The sequence below is a fragment of the Aotus nancymaae genome, unplaced genomic scaffold, assembly GCF_030222135.1.
Source record: "Aotus nancymaae isolate 86718 unplaced genomic scaffold, 86718_ANA_hifiasm-v0.15.2.pri h1tg000019l, whole genome shotgun sequence".
Taxonomy (NCBI): Eukaryota; Metazoa; Chordata; class Mammalia; order Primates; family Aotidae; genus Aotus; species Aotus nancymaae.
In genome coordinates this window covers 32,994,087-33,011,218 of record NW_026988431.1, presented here as the reverse complement: position 1 = coordinate 33,011,218, position 17,132 = coordinate 32,994,087, and the positions used below count along the sequence as shown (strand labels likewise).

At 47.5% G+C, this 17,132-nt stretch overlaps 1 protein-coding gene across 5 annotated transcripts in view; it reads left to right on the top strand.

The window, feature by feature from the left end:
* Positions 1-17,132, top strand: part of DZIP1L (DAZ interacting zinc finger protein 1 like) — a 56,038-nt gene that overhangs the window by 34,411 nt on the left and 4,495 nt on the right. For 2 of the 5 annotated variants that reach the window (XM_012451146.2, XM_012451145.2), the window contains 6 exons: positions 770-903; positions 6,477-6,669; positions 9,993-10,209; positions 10,663-10,832; positions 13,407-13,623; positions 14,077-14,246. In XM_012451146.2, coding sequence (XP_012306569.2) covers positions 770-903; positions 6,477-6,669; positions 9,993-10,209; positions 10,663-10,832; positions 13,407-13,623; positions 14,077-14,246 — 1,101 coding nt within the window. Of the gene's footprint in view, positions 1-769; positions 904-6,476; positions 6,670-9,992; positions 10,210-10,662; positions 10,833-13,406; positions 13,624-14,076; positions 14,247-17,132 lie in introns of those variants that run through there. The other 3 variants (XM_064378728.1, XM_064378730.1, XM_064378729.1) reach the window with 3 other exon arrangements.

Sequence of the window (17,132 nt, the reverse complement as noted above, 5' to 3'; positions counted from 1 at the left end):
GCCTTCCTTGACTCGCCTTGGACTGCTCCTTTGTAGCACTTACCACATTTAATTGTAATTGCTTATTTTGCTAGCCTCAGATCAGTATTTCTTAAAGTATGGCCTGTGGCTCACCTCCATCAGAATCATCTCATGATGTTAAAATGCAGATTCTAGGGCCCTTCCCCAGACTTATGGAATCAGACTCTTTGGAGGGCGAGGTGAGGGACTATACATTTTTAACCCATGCCCAGGTGATTCTGATACATGCTGAAGTTAGAGGGAGAATACCCAATCTAGACGGTAAACTTGAGGGAGCAGCGATCTGTCTATTTGATCCACCAATTTATCACCTGGACCAGAATTTAGCCTGGCGTGGAAATGAGATGAGGGCATCAGGTGGAGCTAGGATTAGGCTGGAACCCATTGCAGAGGGCCTGGAATCTGAGATCAGAAGGGAGCCCAGGGAAGCTTTCAGGGCTCAAGTGCAAGCCCCAAGTCCTGAGTTAACCTGTGGTAGGACTGACTGAGCCCAGGTTTTAGAGATCCAGACTGGCAGGGGATGAGAATGCTGAAGGTGTGTCGAGTGCCCAAGGCAGTGGTACCCAGGAGCAGAAATACCCCAGCTTCTGACCCAAGGATGGACACTCAAGAGGGGTCAGTGGCCTTGGGAATCACAGGCCAGAGACCAGGATCCTTGGCAGAATGAGGGCGCGGCAGGTGCGGTGGGGTTCTGGGAATGGAGAGCTCAGGTGCCCAGGCTGATCTGGGTGATTATCTTATGCTACAGAGCCGGAGGACTCCCAGGATAGACAGCAAAAGGTGCTGGCAGCTCTGAGGTGTAACCCCACCTTGCTGAAGCAATTCAGACCAATCCTGGAGGATACCCTGGAAGAGAAGCTGGAGAGCATGGGGATAAGAAAGGTGAGTTTCAGGGCCACTGTTTTAAGGGCTGTTACCTACGATTTAGACATGAGGTGTTCTCAAACAGACAAATGGTTGATTGTTCTTTGCATTGTGAACTCATTCATCTCACTTGTGCCAGCCTGGGCTCCTTTGGCATCCACATGCCTTTCTCCCTTCACAGCTAGAATGTGGTATCTTTCCTCTGCTTCTCCAGCAGCTTCTCAGGACTGGCCCTATTTACTGGTGATGCTACCCTGAAGTCCTGACTGCTCAGTGTTCTCCACTCACTGGTTACTTCCTTTTGTGTCTCTAAATTTGTTGCTAGAGGGAATGTAATTGGCACAATCTGGCCTATGGACAGGTCTCCCCTTGGGTAAATATCCATTTCCAGGCCCATCATCTGTGGTACACATGGCCATGTCCACTCAGCAGGTGGCTGTGTGTGGGCATCACTGAAAGCTGTGCCTGACACCAATTATTATTTTTTTTGAGAAATAATAACTTATATTTTCCTATAGTTTTTTTAGCAATCACATATATATGTATATACATGTGCACATGTATATTTTATTTTCAGATTTTTAAATTTTTTAAATTTCAATGTTTTTTGGGGGGAAACAGGTGGTGTTTGGTGACATGAATAGTTCTTTAGTGGTGATTTCTGAGATTTTGGTGCACCCATCACCTGAGCGGTGTACACTGTACCCAGTGTGTAGTTTTTTTTATCCCTTGCCACCCACTACACTTTCCCCCAAATCCGCAAAGTCCAATGTATCATTCTTATGTCTTTGCATCCTCATAGCTTAGCTCCCACATATGAGTGAGACCATACGAGTTTGGTTTTCCATTCCTGAGTTACTTCACTTAGAATCATAGTCTCCAGTTCCATCCAGGTTGCTGCAGATACCATTATTTCATTCCTTTTTATGGCTGAGTAGTATTCCATGGCATGTAGATATACCACATTTTCTTTATCCGCTCGTCGATTGATGGGCATTTGGGCTGGTTCCATATTTTTGCAATTCCAAATTGTGCTGTTATAAACGTGCATGAGCAAGCATCTTTTTCTTGTAATGATTTCTTTTCCTTGGGGTAGATACCCAGTAGTGGGATTGCTGGATCAAAGGCTAGATCTACTTTTAGTTCTTTAGGGAATCTCCACACTGTTTTCCGTAGTGGTTGTACTAGCTTACATTGCCACCAACAGTGTAAAAGTGTTCCCTTTTCACCACATCCACGCCAACATCTATTAATTTTTGATTTTTTGTTTATGGCCATTCTTGTAGGAGGGAGGTGGTATCACATTGTGGTTTTGATTTGCATTTTCCTGGTAATTAGTGATGCTGAGCATCCCCACTCTGGGAAACTCCCTCTTCATTTAAGGACATTCTGCAGTCCTTAGGACCTCCAGTGCTCCTACCCAATGCTTCTGGGCCTGCTCCTCAGTCACCCATCCTGATCCATTGTCTCCTTGGGTTTGGATTATTCTTTTTTCTCCAGTTCCATGAGGAGTGACCTGGATTGTCTATTTTTTTCTTTTTTTTTTTTTTTGAGACAGAGTTTCGTTCTTGTTACTCAGGCTGGAGTGCAATGGCGCGATCTCGGCTCACCGCAACCTCCGCCTCCTGGGTTCAAGCAATTCTCCTGCCTCAGCCTCCTGAGTAGCTGGGATTACAGGCATGCGCCACCATGCCTAGCTAATTTTTTTGTATTTTTAGTAGAGACGGGGTTTCACCATGTTGACCAGGATGGTCTTGATCTCTTGACCTCATGATCCACCCGCCTCGGCCTCCCAAAGTGCTGGGATTACAGGTGTGCTCTTTCTTTGATGTAGGCATTTACTGCTATGAACTTTCCTCTTAGTACTGCTCTTGCTGTATCCCAGAGGTTTTGATAGGTTGTGTCACTATATTGTTCAGTTCAAAGAATTTTTAAATTTCCATCTTGATTTCATTGTTGACCCAATGATCATTCAGGAATGGGTTATTTAATTTCCATGTTTTTGATGGCTTTGAGGGTTTCTTTTGGAGTTGATTTCCAATTTTATTCCACTGTGATCTGAGAGAGTACTTGATATAATTTCTATTTTCTTAAATTTACTGAGACTTGTTTTGTGGCCTATCATCTGGTCTGTCTTGTAGAATGCTCCATGTGCTGATGAATAGAATGTATATTCTATCAGTTGTTGGGTAGAATGTTCTGTAAACATCTGTTAAGTCTGTTTGTTGTAGGATAGTTTAAGTCCATTGTTTCTTTGTTGATTTTCTGTCTTGATGACCTGTCTAGTGCTGTGAGTGCAGTATTAAAATCCCCTACTATTATTGTGTTTCTGTCTATCTCATTTCTTGGGTCAGTGGTAATTTTATTATAAATTTGGGAGGTCCAGTGTTAGGTACATATATATTTAGAATTGTGATATCTTCCTGTTGCACTCGTCCTTTTATCATTATATAATGTCCCTTTTTGTCTTTTAAACTGCTGTTGCTTTAAAGTTTGTTTTGTCTGATATAAGAATAGCTATTCCTGCTCACTTTTGGTGTCCATTTGCATGGAATATTATTTCCCACCCCTTTACCTTAAGTTATGTGAGTCCTAATGTGAGTTTAAGTGAGTCTCCTGAAGACAGAAGAAACTTGGTTGATGAATTCATATCTATTCTGCTATTCCGTGTTTTTTAAGTGGAGCATTTAGGCCCTTTACATTCAATGTTAGTATTGAGATGTGAGGTACTATTCTATTCATTGTGCTATTTGTTTCCTGAATACCTTGCTTTATTTTTTCATATGTTATTCTTGTCTAGGTCCTGTGAGATTTATGCTTTAAGCAGGTTCTATTTTGGTATATTTCAAGGACTTGTTTCAAGATTTAGAACTCCTTTTAGAATTCTTGTAGTGCTGGCTTGGAAGAGTAGCAGATTCTCTCAGCATATGTTTGTCTGGAAAAGACTATATCTTTCCTCATTTATGACGCTTAGTTTCACTGGATATAAAATTCTTGGCTGATAATTGTTTTGTTTAAGGGAGCTAAATAATAAGACCCCAATCCTTTCCAGCTTGTAGGGTTTCTGCTGAGAAATTTGTTGTTAATCTGATAGGTCTTTCTTTATAGGTTACCTGATGCTTCTGCCTCACAGTTCTTATGATTCTTTCCTTCATCTTGACTTTAGATAACCTGTTGACTATGTGCCTAGGTGATAATCTTTTTGCATTGAATTTCCCTGGAGTTCTCTGAGCTTCTTGTGTTTGGATATCTGGGTCGCTAGCAAGGTTGGGGAAGTTTTCTTTGATTATTCCGCTAAAAATGTTTTCAAACTTTTAGATTTCTCTTCTTCCTTGGGAATACCAATTATTCTTAGGTTTGGACATTTAACATAGTCCCAAACTTCTTGGAGACTTTGTTCATGTTTTAAAAATTCTTTTTTGTCTTTGATGGATTGGGTTAATTTGAAAGCCTTGCCTTTGAGCTCTGAAGTTCTTTCTCCTGCTTGTTCAGTTCTATTGCTGAGATTTTCCAGCGTATTTTGCATTTCTCTAAGTGTGTTTTTGATTTCCAGAAGTTGTGATTGTTTTCTATTTATGCTATTTCATTGAAGAATTTTCCTTTCATATCCTGTATCATGTGTTTGATTTCTTTAAGGTGGGCTTTACCTTTCTTTGGTGCCTCCTTGAATAGCTTAATAATTGACCTTCTGAATTCTTTTTCTGGCAATTCAGAGATTCATCTTGGTTTGGATCCATTGCTGGTGAGCTGGTATGATTTTTGGGGGTGTTAAAAACCTTGTTTTGTCATATTACCAGAATTGTTTTCCTGGTTCCTTCTCATTTGGGTAGACTATGTCAGAGGGAAGATCTGGAATTCAAGAGCTGCTGTTCAGATTCTTTTGTCCCACGGGGTGCTCCCTTGATGTGTTCTCCCCCTTCTCCTAGGAATGGGGCTTCCTGAGAGCTGAACGGTGGCAATAGTTTTTGATCTTCTGGGTCTAGCTACCCAGTGGAGTTACAGGCTGGTACTGGGAAGTGTTTGCAGAGTCCTGTGGTGTGATCCATCTTCAGGTCTTGCAGTCATGGATACTATTCTAGCACCTGCTCTGGTGGAGGTAGTAGGGAGTGAAGTGGACTCTGTGAGGGTCCTAGTTTTGTGTTTTTTGTTTGTTTGTTTGTTTAGTGCACTGGTTTTGTGTTGATTGGCCTCCAGCTAGGAGGTGGTGCTTTCAAGATCGCATCAGCTGTGATCCTATAGGGAGGATGCATACTTGCCCTAGGGAGACCTGATTAAGTGTTCAGGTTTCTCAAGCAGTGGGCATGGCCGTAGAGCTCCCAAGAGATTATGGCCTTTGTCTTCAGCTACCAGGCAGGTAGAGGAAGACCATCAGGTGGGGCCAGGGATAGATGTGTCTGAATTCAGTCTCTCCTTGGGTGAAGCTTACTGCAGCTGCTGTTGGGGGATGAGGGTGTGGTTCCCAGTCCAATGGAGTTATATTCCCAGGGGGATTTGGCCGCCTCTGCTGAATCATACAGGTTGTCAGGGAAGTGGGGGAGAGCCGGCAGTCACAGGCCTCAGCCTGCCTCCGTGCAGTCTGCACTCCCAAAGTCCCATCTCACTCGCACCGTGCCCCACCCCACCAACAGCACCGAGTCTGTAATCAGGCAGCCGGTGACCAGGGCTGAGAACTTGTCCCAGACCAGAGCCTCCCCACTGGGAAAGCAAGCAGACTGACAGGTTTTCACCATCTCAGGAAGCCCGCAGCAGTGATCCAGTTCCTTTAAAGGGTCTGTGGATTCTCTCTCCAGCTAGTATTTGAATGCCATTGTGCTTAACCAGAACACATATGTTGTTGTTAAAAGCACCAATTAAATAAAAACATATCTGTTATTAAAGTAGCCAAGCATTACATTATTGAAAATACTATTTGTATAGAGTAAGTTAGAAAAAAAAATAGACAACTAGGGTTATTTTAGTAAGAATGCTCACTACTTTGTTTTCAACTACTAACTTTGGCTCTGTATTCAGACTTGCTGAAGACATTCCTTGCTAACCTTACATGAATCCTCAACTTGGATTCAGATGCCTCCCTAGACCCTCCCATGGGCTCTGGATAGATGCCAAAGCTCGAGCAACTTCCAATAGGTCTTGAAAGAGTACCTGGATTGTGTTTATTGCAGTTTAGTTTTTTAAACATTGTTAGCCATGGACAGTGTGTTTGGCATAATAATGGTAATTGGGGGGTTTAAAAATGAGCAAGCCATGGTCTCTTATTCTAGGATTCAGTCAGATGGTAGAAAAGCATGTTCCAACTAAGTCCCTCATGCTGTGATGTGGTTAGAATTGTGACGAAGTCCTTTGCATTATCCTGCTATTCACATTTTGATGGGGCTCCCAAATCCTTAACCATTGCACTTTCAGCAACTTTGAAGCCACTGCTTGCCCTGCTCTGATCTTCATTTCATGCCCCCTCCTCATTCAAGAAAAGCACCAGGCACTGATCACAGACTCCCAGGCTAGCAGCAGCAGCAGCAGCAGGTGTGGGAGGCTTAGGGGAAGGAGGAGAAGCGTAGCCTCTGTCTGTAAAGGTGAACTCCTGTCTCCTCTAGGATGCAAAGGGAATCTCGGTTCAGACTCTCAGACACCTGGAATCCCTGCTGAGAGTCCAGCGGGAGCAGAAGGCCCGGAAGTTTTCTGAATTTCTGAGCCTGAGGGGAAAGCTCATCAAGGAAGTCACCAGCAGAGCGAAGGAGAGAGAGGAGAATGGTGCTGTGGTGTCCCAGCCAGACAGGCAGGCTTCAGGTACACTGGGGAGAGGGCTTGCTCAGGGCTGTGACCTGGAAGGGTCCCATTCTTGCCAAGGCTTGTTTGCATATGAGGAGGGTATAGTCTCTGTCCCCATTAGGGGCACTTCTCTGAAGGTCTGAGCTGGTAGAGTCCTCACAGATGACTGAGTCCCAAAGTTCTCTGTTGAGGAAACAGGATCTGGGGTGGGGGTGGGGGCACTTGCCCAGGGTCACTCAGGGAAGTTGGAGGAGAGCTGGAGCTGGACCCTGTTGTCAGCCTGAACTGTCCCTAAGCAGACATGCTGCCTCCCTTAGCACCTTCATTCTGTGCTACTTGGCTTGCTGTGACCACAGTTGAGTGTCTCTTTAACAGAGAGCAGCCTGTTCAGTTTCTGGCTCTACACACCAGGCATGCCAGCCCGGGGAGGCAGGCAGAGGCCTGGGAGCATTGAAGCTGCAGGTGGAGGCAAATATCAACCAAATGTAAATTTCCACAGAGCTCAGCTATCCCCTGCTCTGGCCATGGGAGGTCATGAGAGGCTGGGCCAGTTCTGCACTCAGATGAATTCTCAGAGCTCAGAGTTAGTTCCCTGGGCCAGGTCATAGCTGCTACTTTACCATTTGTCCATGCTCTGGGGGTCATGACAAGAGAAGGCCCTGTGTTTCTGGTGGAACACTGAATTCTGTGGACAAGTTCCCTTGAGTCTGTTCTTACAGAGCAAGGTTATTTGTGTTCCCAGGTTTGAAAGCCCCCTGTTTCTAGAGGGTTCCCAGAGGGCCTGGACTTCTGTAATTGGAGGCTCTGGGGAGGGCTTCAATGGGGCTGGGTCTGCTCATGCAGGGTGCTGCCCTGCTCCTTTCACTTCGTCTCCTCAGTCGGGGACACATGTGGCCAGAAGGAGGTCAATTCTGTATCTCCTGTGTCCAGAAAGAACTGATCTGAGCTCTTCGTGCAAAAATATTTTACAGTGTGGCCCCTGCATCTCTGAGGATATGAGAGATGATTTTAGTTGCTACAGGGACCAATCATTTTATGACTTATGTTTATTTTTCCTCATGTGAATTAGAAGAAAATAACACTAACATAGCAATACTGTGAGCTCATGGAAATTACTTGGACAAGTATAAAGCAGGTACTTTGTGTTTAAAAGAATTGTCATTTTGGCAGGAGAATATGGTAAAAAATGTGTTGATGACCTGGGAAATGATAATATTTAGTTTAAACTTCTGGTCTTAAAGTCTCTAAGAAAAGGACAGTTTTTAATCTTGCACAGAAATCTCAGACAGACAACCAGATTGTCCTGGTTGCTAATCTGGCTTTCATGCTCCAATTTAAAGGTACATCCTTTTGCTCATTCAGCCAAATGCTCATTCATTCATTAGTCCACTCATTCATTTAGTACAGTACTTGCTGAGGTTGACTCTGTGCCAGGGCCTGCCAACCTCACCTGGGAAACCAGCCAGGACCAGGTGATGTGATGGAGGCAAGCACGGGGGCAGTGGGAGCTCAGAGGAGGCAGGGGACAGGGACCCGGGGAGGATGAATGGAAAAACTCTCAGAATGCTGGCTTCCAAGAAAAAGCAAAGGTAACTTCCTCCTTCTAGGTGCCACGCCCCACCCACTCCCACACACCTTTGTTCCTGTAATAAAAAGCCAGGAGGAAAGGGAAAGGAGCCTTCACCGCCTTTGCCTTTCCCTGGCTGGGGTTCTGCCTTCTCTGGAGATGTTACTGAGGTGTGAGATGAACGTTGTGTTTTTGCGGCACTTTGTAGACCATTTCTTCCAGCTCTGCACCTTTATTCTCTTGCTGGGTCCCACAAGTGCTGTGTTAATGCTCACCCCCCATCTCTGCTCAGACCGTGCCTCTTCTCTTGTCTGGGGCAAGGCTGTGGAGGTAGCGAAGGCAGTGGTGAGAGCCCAAGATTGGGGCAGACAGACAACCTCAGTTTGTGTTCACCACTTTCTTCCGTGGAGCTGAGGGCAAGTCTCAATCTCTGGAGGCCTCTGTAGGGAAAATGATAGCCTCTGAAGATGCTCGGGGGCCAAGTGGCTGTATGTAAAGTGCTTTTCTTGGTATCTGGTGCACAGTGATGGGAAGCTATTGCTGTTATCCGCCAGCAGGCTTGTCTTTGTCTGCCCCTTCTCTTCAGTTTACTCTTTCTTGGCACCTCCACTTCTCAGTAGACACATTATCTGAGAGCAGTACACAGCTGGCCCTTGACCGATGCAGGGGTCAGGGACACCAACCCCCCATGCAGTTTAAAATTTGCATGTAATTTTTGACTGCCCCAAAACTTAATTACTCATAGTCTACTGTTGATGAGCAGTCTTACTGATAACATGGACTATTTACACATGTTTTATATGTTATATGTATTCTATGTTATATTACAATAAAGTAAGCTAGAGAAAAGAACTTGTTATTAAGAAAATCACAAGGAAGAGCAAATATGTTTACTATTCATTAAGAGGAAGTGGATCATCATAAAGGACTTCATCCTTGTCTTTATCTTCACCTTGACCTCATCTTTGTGTTGAGTAGGCTGAGGGGGAGGAGGAGGAAGTGGAAGGGTTGCTCCTGCTGTCTCAGGAGTGGCAGAGTTGGAAGGAAATCCACATATAAGTGGACCCGTGCTGTTCAAACCCATGTTGTTCAAGAGTCAACTGTATTCAAACATTTTTTGACCTTGAACTACTGTAAGAAACTCATTTTACGTTGTGACTGAAACCACACTTGCCTGACTCCCTGTGATGCACTCTCTCTCTTCTCTTTCCATGCAAAATCCGGGATCCCTCTTCCCGGCAATGGGTCTTGATGCAATTTGGAAAACAAAGTGGCTGTGTCCAATTGCCTGTCTCGGTACTGCCTTGCCCCAGGCCACGTTTAGGAGGTTTGAGCGGATCTTTGATAGTTCCTGCAGTCCTGCAGCGACCTCTGGTGGCAGTAGGGTCTTCCTGCAGGGCTGCCTGCACTGGAGCGGCTGTAGCGTGGGTTGGGAGAGAGGGTAGTGGCCTTGGTGAAGTCCGTTTCTAGGACTGCTGAGCCCCTCTTCAGACCTGCGGATTCCTCCTGGTCTTCTGTAATGACAGTATGACCCTGGAACACCCGTGCCCAGCTGGTCTCTGAGGAAAGTGTGGAACTGTGGTCCCAGCCTCGAATCTAGCCAGCAGCAGAATACCTAATTTGGCAGCAATCATGAAATCTGCTGTGGTTGTCACAGCACACTGAGAGGGAGTGGTTGTCCATTTTCAGGGTATTGGAGCCGCTTTCTTCCTCCTCTTAGGCTTGAAACCCAGCATGGCTGTACTGCAAAAGTCATTCCTTTCTGTGTTTCCAGTCAAAAACCAGCAGAGCACACTGGTCACCAGAGAGGCCCAGCCAAAGACCAGGACCCTGCAGGTGGCCTTGCCATCCAAGCCGGCAGAGCCACCCCCACCAACTCATCAGAGCCATGGCAGCCATGGCTCCACCCTGACCCAGGTGTCCACCCCCACTCCACGCCCCAGAGTGCATGGACCCTCCAGCACCCCTCCTTCCTCGGGGCCTGGGATGAGGTGAGCCCCAGACTCTGCCCTCTCACCCCACCTGTGGTGGTGGCTCCTGGCTTCAGGCAGCTCTGTTCTGGGCTCCCTCTGGGCTTCTCTAGATAGGAAAGGGGAAGACACATGTGACTAGAAGGTGCCTCAGGTGGGGTCCAGTGTGAGCTCTGGAGAAGAGACTTGAGAACTTGTGCTTCCAGCCAAGACAAACCCACCCTCCCCTTACCTATCCTCTATCCCAAGCCCATTCCCACTCCGGAGGGGCTGCATCCTCAGACAGGCAGGGCTCTACTAAGGGAGAAGCTGGTTGGCTGCTGCACTCCAGGGGTCTCCTGGCTGTCTTCTGTGCCTGAGGGAGGGAGCAGGGCTGGCCCTGAGCAAAGCAAACCAGCTTGCAACACGGTGAAGTTTGGGTTTTGAAGTTTTCTTTCTGGCCCATGCATCCCTCATTTCTTCTCCTTGTGGCAGCACCTCCCCATTCAGTTCTGAAGAGGACTCAGAGGGAGACCGTGTACAGCGTGTATCTCTACAGCCCCCGAAAGTTCCTTCCAGAATGGTGCCCCAGCCCGAGGTTGACTGGGACTGGTCTGACACAGAGACCTCGGAGGAGAACGCCCAGCCCCCTGGCCAGGGCTCAGGTGAGCTGGCATCCTCGGGTGAGTGGGCTGGGGCCACCGGTGTAGCCCTTCTCTAACTCAGATTTCTTGAGGCTCCAGCGACACCCTGCAGCTTCCTTTAGGCTTTCTGATTTGACATCTCTTTCCCTATTTGATTTGGAGAGGGTGGTCCTCCTTCCCCTAAGATATTTCATTGGGATAGTAGAGATATCAGGAGAAAGCTAGAGTTTGAGCAAGGTTTTATTTTACGCCTTGTTTTGTCATTAAATTGTTAACTGTGGGACGTTGAAGGGAGACCACTCACCTCTTTTCTCCTCCAGGTTCTTTCCAGTAGAGAATAAACACTGTGGCCAGTCATGGGTGATCAAAGAGAGGGGAGCATCACACCTGGGGTCCGTTGCGGGGGGCTAGGGGAGGGATAGTGGGAGGGACGGTGTGGAGGGATAACGTGGGGAGAAATGTCAGATACAGGTGATGGGGGGATGGAGGCAGCAAACCATCTTGCCATGAATGTACCTATGCAATAATCTTGCATGATCTGCACATGTAGCCCAGAATCTAAAGTACAATAATAATTGAAAAAAAAAAAAGCCTTGCTCTATCTGTGGTGACAGGGCCTATGAATGCCTAAGGCATAGGCTTCCTGTTAGGGCTGGATTAGAGGAACAACTGGCACTTGAGGCCAAAGTGGGGGCCCCTCCAGCATCCCAGAATCCAGATCCTGATCTTGTGCGCAGGGCTGGGTTTGCAAAGCAGACTCTGAGTGTGCGGGACCTCACACAGGCACACTCAGAGTCTGCCTGGAAAAACTCTTGGAATGCTGGCTTCCAAGAAAAAGCAAAGGTATCTTGCTCCTTCTAGATGCCATGCCCCACCCACTCCCACACACCTTTATTCCTGTAGTAAAAAGCCAGGAGGAAAGGGAAAGGAGCCTTCACCGCCTTTGCCTTTCCCTGGCTGGGGTTCTGCCTTCTCTGGAGATGTTACTGAGGTGTGAGATGAGCGTTGTGTTTTTGCGGCACTTTGTAGACCATTTCTTCCAGCTCTGCACCTTTATTCTCTTGCTGGGTCCCACAAGTGCTGTGTTAATGCTCACCCCCCATCTCTGCTCAGACCGTGCCTCTTCTCTTGTCTGGGGCAAGGCTGTGGAGGTAGCGAAGGCAGTGGTGAGAGCCCAAGATTGGGGCAGACAGACAACCTCAGTTTGTGTTCACCACTTTCTTCCGTGGAGCTGAGGGCAAGTCTCAATCTCTGGAGGCCTCTGTAGGGAAAATGATAGCCTCTGAAGATGCTCGGGGGCCAAGTGGCTGTATGTAAAGTGCTTTTCTTGGTATCTGGTGCACAGTGATGGGAAGCTATTGCTGTTATCCGCCAGCAGGCTTGTCTTTGTCTGCCCCTTCTCTTCAGTTTACTCTTTCTTGGCACCTCCACTTCTCAGTAGACACATTATCTGAGAGCAGTACACAGCTGGCCCTTGACCGATGCAGGGGTCAGGGACACCAACCCCCCATGCAGTTTAAAATTTGCATGTAATTTTTGACTGCCCCAAAACTTAATTACTCATAGTCTACTGTTGATGAGCAGTCTTACTGATAACATGGACTATTTACACATGTTTTATATGTTATATGTATTCTATGTTATATTACAATAAAGTAAGCTAGAGAAAAGAACTTGTTATTAAGAAAATCACAAGGAAGAGCAAATATGTTTACTATTCATTAAGAGGAAGTGGATCATCATAAAGGACTTCATCCTTGTCTTTATCTTCACCTTGACCTCATCTTTGTGTTGAGTAGGCTGAGGGGGAGGAGGAGGAAGTGGAAGGGTTGCTCCTGCTGTCTCAGGAGTGGCAGAGTTGGAAGGAAATCCACATATAAGTGGACCCGTGCTGTTCAAACCCATGTTGTTCAAGAGTCAACTGTATTCAAACATTTTTTGACCTTGAACTACTGTAAGAAACTCATTTTACGTTGTGACTGAAACCACACTTGCCTGACTCCCTGTGATGCACTCTCTCTCTTCTCTTTCCATGCAAAATCCGGGATCCCTCTTCCCGGCAATGGGTCTTGATGCAATTTGGAAAACAAAGTGGCTGTGTCCAATTGCCTGTCTCGGTACTGCCTTGCCCCAGGCCACGTTTAGGAGGTTTGAGCGGATCTTTGATAGTTCCTGCAGTCCTGCAGCGACCTCTGGTGGCAGTAGGGTCTTCCTGCAGGGCTGCCTGCACTGGAGCGGCTGTAGCGTGGGTTGGGAGAGAGGGTAGTGGCCTTGGTGAAGTCCGTTTCTAGGACTGCTGAGCCCCTCTTCAGACCTGCGGATTCCTCCTGGTCTTCTGTAATGACAGTATGACCCTGGAACACCCGTGCCCAGCTGGTCTCTGAGGAAAGTGTGGAACTGTGGTCCCAGCCTCGAATCTAGCCAGCAGCAGAATACCTAATTTGGCAGCAATCATGAAATCTGCTGTGGTTGTCACAGCACACTGAGAGGGAGTGGTTGTCCATTTTCAGGGTATTGGAGCCGCTTTCTTCCTCCTCTTAGGCTTGAAACCCAGCATGGCTGTACTGCAAAAGTCATTCCTTTCTGTGTTTCCAGTCAAAAACCAGCAGAGCACACTGGTCACCAGAGAGGCCCAGCCAAAGACCAGGACCCTGCAGGTGGCCTTGCCATCCAAGCCGGCAGAGCCACCCCCACCAACTCATCAGAGCCATGGCAGCCATGGCTCCACCCTGACCCAGGTGTCCACCCCCACTCCACGCCCCAGAGTGCATGGACCCTCCAGCACCCCTCCTTCCTCGGGGCCTGGGATGAGGTGAGCCCCAGACTCTGCCCTCTCACCCCACCTGTGGTGGTGGCTCCTGGCTTCAGGCAGCTCTGTTCTGGGCTCCCTCTGGGCTTCTCTAGATAGGAAAGGGGAAGACACATGTGACTAGAAGGTGCCTCAGGTGGGGTCCAGTGTGAGCTCTGGAGAAGAGACTTGAGAACTTGTGCTTCCAGCCAAGACAAACCCACCCTCCCCTTACCTATCCTCTATCCCAAGCCCATTCCCACTCCGGAGGGGCTGCATCCTCAGACAGGCAGGGCTCTACTAAGGGAGAAGCTGGTTGGCTGCTGCACTCCAGGGGTCTCCTGGCTGTCTTCTGTGCCTGAGGGAGGGAGCAGGGCTGGCCCTGAGCAAAGCAAACCAGCTTGCAACACGGTGAAGTTTGGGTTTTGAAGTTTTCTTTCTGGCCCATGCATCCCTCATTTCTTCTCCTTGTGGCAGCACCTCCCCATTCAGTTCTGAAGAGGACTCAGAGGGAGACCGTGTACAGCGTGTATCTCTACAGCCCCCGAAAGTTCCTTCCAGAATGGTGCCCCAGCCCGAGGTTGACTGGGACTGGTCTGACACAGAGACCTCGGAGGAGAACGCCCAGCCCCCTGGCCAGGGCTCAGGTGAGCTGGCATCCTCGGGTGAGTGGGCTGGGGCCACCGGTGTAGCCCTTCTCTAACTCAGATTTCTTGAGGCTCCAGCGACACCCTGCAGCTTCCTTTAGGCTTTCTGATTTGACATCTCTTTCCCTATTTGATTTGGAGAGGGTGGTCCTCCTTCCCCTAAGATATTTCATTGGGATAGTAGAGATATCAGGAGAAAGCTAGAGTTTGAGCAAGGTTTTATTTTACGCCTTGTTTTGTCATTAAATTGTTAACTGTGGGACGTTGAAGGGAGACCACTCACCTCTTTTCTCCTCCAGGTTCTTTCCAGTAGAGAATAAACACTGTGGCCAGTCATGGGTGATCAAAGAGAGGGGAGCATCACACCTGGGGTCCGTTGCGGGGGGCTAGGGGAGGGATAGTGGGAGGGACGGTGTGGAGGGATAACGTGGGGAGAAATGTCAGATACAGGTGATGGGGGGATGGAGGCAGCAAACCATCTTGCCATGAATGTACCTATGCAATAATCTTGCATGATCTGCACATGTAGCCCAGAATCTAAAGTACAATAATAATTGAAAAAAAAAAAAGCCTTGCTCTATCTGTGGTGACAGGGCCTATGAATGCCTAAGGCATAGGCTTCCTGTTAGGGCTGGATTAGAGGAACAACCGGCACTTGAGGCCAAAGTGGGGGCCCCTCCAGCATCCCAGAATCCAGATCCTGATCTTGTGCGCAGGGCTGGGTTTGCAAAGCAGACTCTGAGTGTGCGGGACCTCACACAGGCACACTCAGAGTCTGCCTGGAAAAACTCTTGGAATGCTGGCTTCCAAGAAAAAGCAAAGGTATCTTGCTCCTTCTAGATGCCATGCCCCACCCACTCCCACACACCTTTATTCCTGTAGTAAAAAGCCAGGAGGAAAGGGAAAGGAGCCTTCACCGCCTTTGCCTTTCCCTGGCTGGGGTTCTGCCTTCTCTGGAGATGTTACTGAGGTGTGAGATGAGCGTTGTGTTTTTGCGGCACTTTGTAGACCATTTCTTCCAGCTCTGCACCTTTATTCTCTTGCTGGGTCCCACAAGTGCTGTGTTAATGCTCACCCCCCATCTCTGCTCAGACCGTGCCTCTTCTCTTGTCTGGGGCAAGGCTGTGGAGGTAGCGAAGGCAGTGGTGAGAGCCCAAGATTAGGGCAGACAGACAACCTCGGCTTGTGTTCACCACTTTCTTCCATGGAGCTGAGGGTAAGTCTCTTAATCTCTGGAGGCCTCTGTAGGGAAAATGATAGCCTCTGAAGATGCTCAGGAGTGCCCTCTAGCCAGGCTCCAAACTCAGCCACAGGGGCGGGGAGGGTCTGAGAGAAAGAGCCGCACTGCATTCTGGATCAGCAGGCCTCCTTCAGGTGCACCGTGGCCCTGGGAGTGCTGCAGGCCCACCCCTCTGCTTGGCTCCTTCTGTGAGAAGGAGAAGGTAGTATGTGGGAAAGAAACCGGGAGGGGTTTCTCCTACCCTTGTCCATCCCAGTGAGTAGAGCAGAAGTTCCTGCATCTGTGGAAACTGGAGACATGAGAGAGAAAGCTGCCCCCCTATGTTGGCATTTCCGGGTGCTCACCAAGTGCTCAGCTCTGTGTGGGTCTCTCCACACGAGGTTCCTCATTTATGCCTCACAGCACTGATGAGGGAAGGCCGAGCCACACACGTGGTGACGGAAGTTGAAACAGCCTCCAAGATATTATGACTGGTCCAAGACCACAGGACTGGTGTCATGGGGATGTTGAGATTCTGTATGATGTTTTTGAAGTTAATGCTTTAGAGTCACTGTTTATTTGGATGGCAATAGGGTGGCAAGGTCTTGGGACTGGGAAATAAATATATTTGTAAAATAATTTTTATTTTCCCAAAAAGAGCTGCCTTTAGTGGTGTTCCCAATGTTAAGAATATCCACACAGTCTTTTATGCTGTTTGAGTTCATTAGCACCAGATCAAGAGTTGCTGGTCACAGAGTTACATATCACAGTGGTTAAAGCAGCCTCCAGGGGAATCCTTATTACAACTTGAAGGGAAAACAGTTTCCTACCATGAACATTTTGACAAATGTAGTTTTCTATAACACATAATGTACAACAAATATAACTTTTTGCAACAACTCAATTGGGAAAAATGTAGCTTCTCAGCAAAGCTGAGACAGAGGGGTAGCCACAAACAGCCTTTATAGCAGGCCGCCTTTGAGCCACAGCAGCCCATTTCATCCTACGGGAAAGCTCTTTGCTCTTTTCGGCCAGGAGACTTAGAAATTCAACTTGCTGATGAAAAGGGCATTGTAGAGACCTGAGCTAACTGTCATGGTAACTGGAATGAAAATAGTCATTAAACTTACTATTTTCTATCTAACAGGTTTAGATATGTTGACTAGTTGAGCATCCTTCTTTTCAAAACAATTGTCTACTCCCATTCTTTCAAGATTTTCCTATAAAACCACGAACTGAGGCCTGTAGCTTCTGGCCTCAGTGGCATTTTCTAGCCAAGGCTGAGTTAAAGAACATGGAATTTAGAGTTTTGTCTTTCTAAGGTTGGTGAGTAGAAACTCATCAGGCTAGGCTTGCACTCTGCAAAGTTCTTGCTCTTAATAGACTGCAGTACTTGGCAATGTTTACAGCATAAGCCAAGTCTGCCAGTCCATCAGAATTCACCAGAAACAAGATCTCTGGAGAAGTATTGATACCTTGCCAGGCAAGGGCAATGGGTGGCAAGGTCTTGGGACCGGGAGGAGTCTTCAGAGAAAGTCCTGGCTCTGCCACTTGCTACCTGCTTGTCCTTGTGCAGGGGGGTTCTGCTCCCTTGTTGTAAAATGAGGTATTTAGACAAGGTGATTAATGAGAATGAAACAGTGCCTGGTACATCGTAGGCCTTTAAC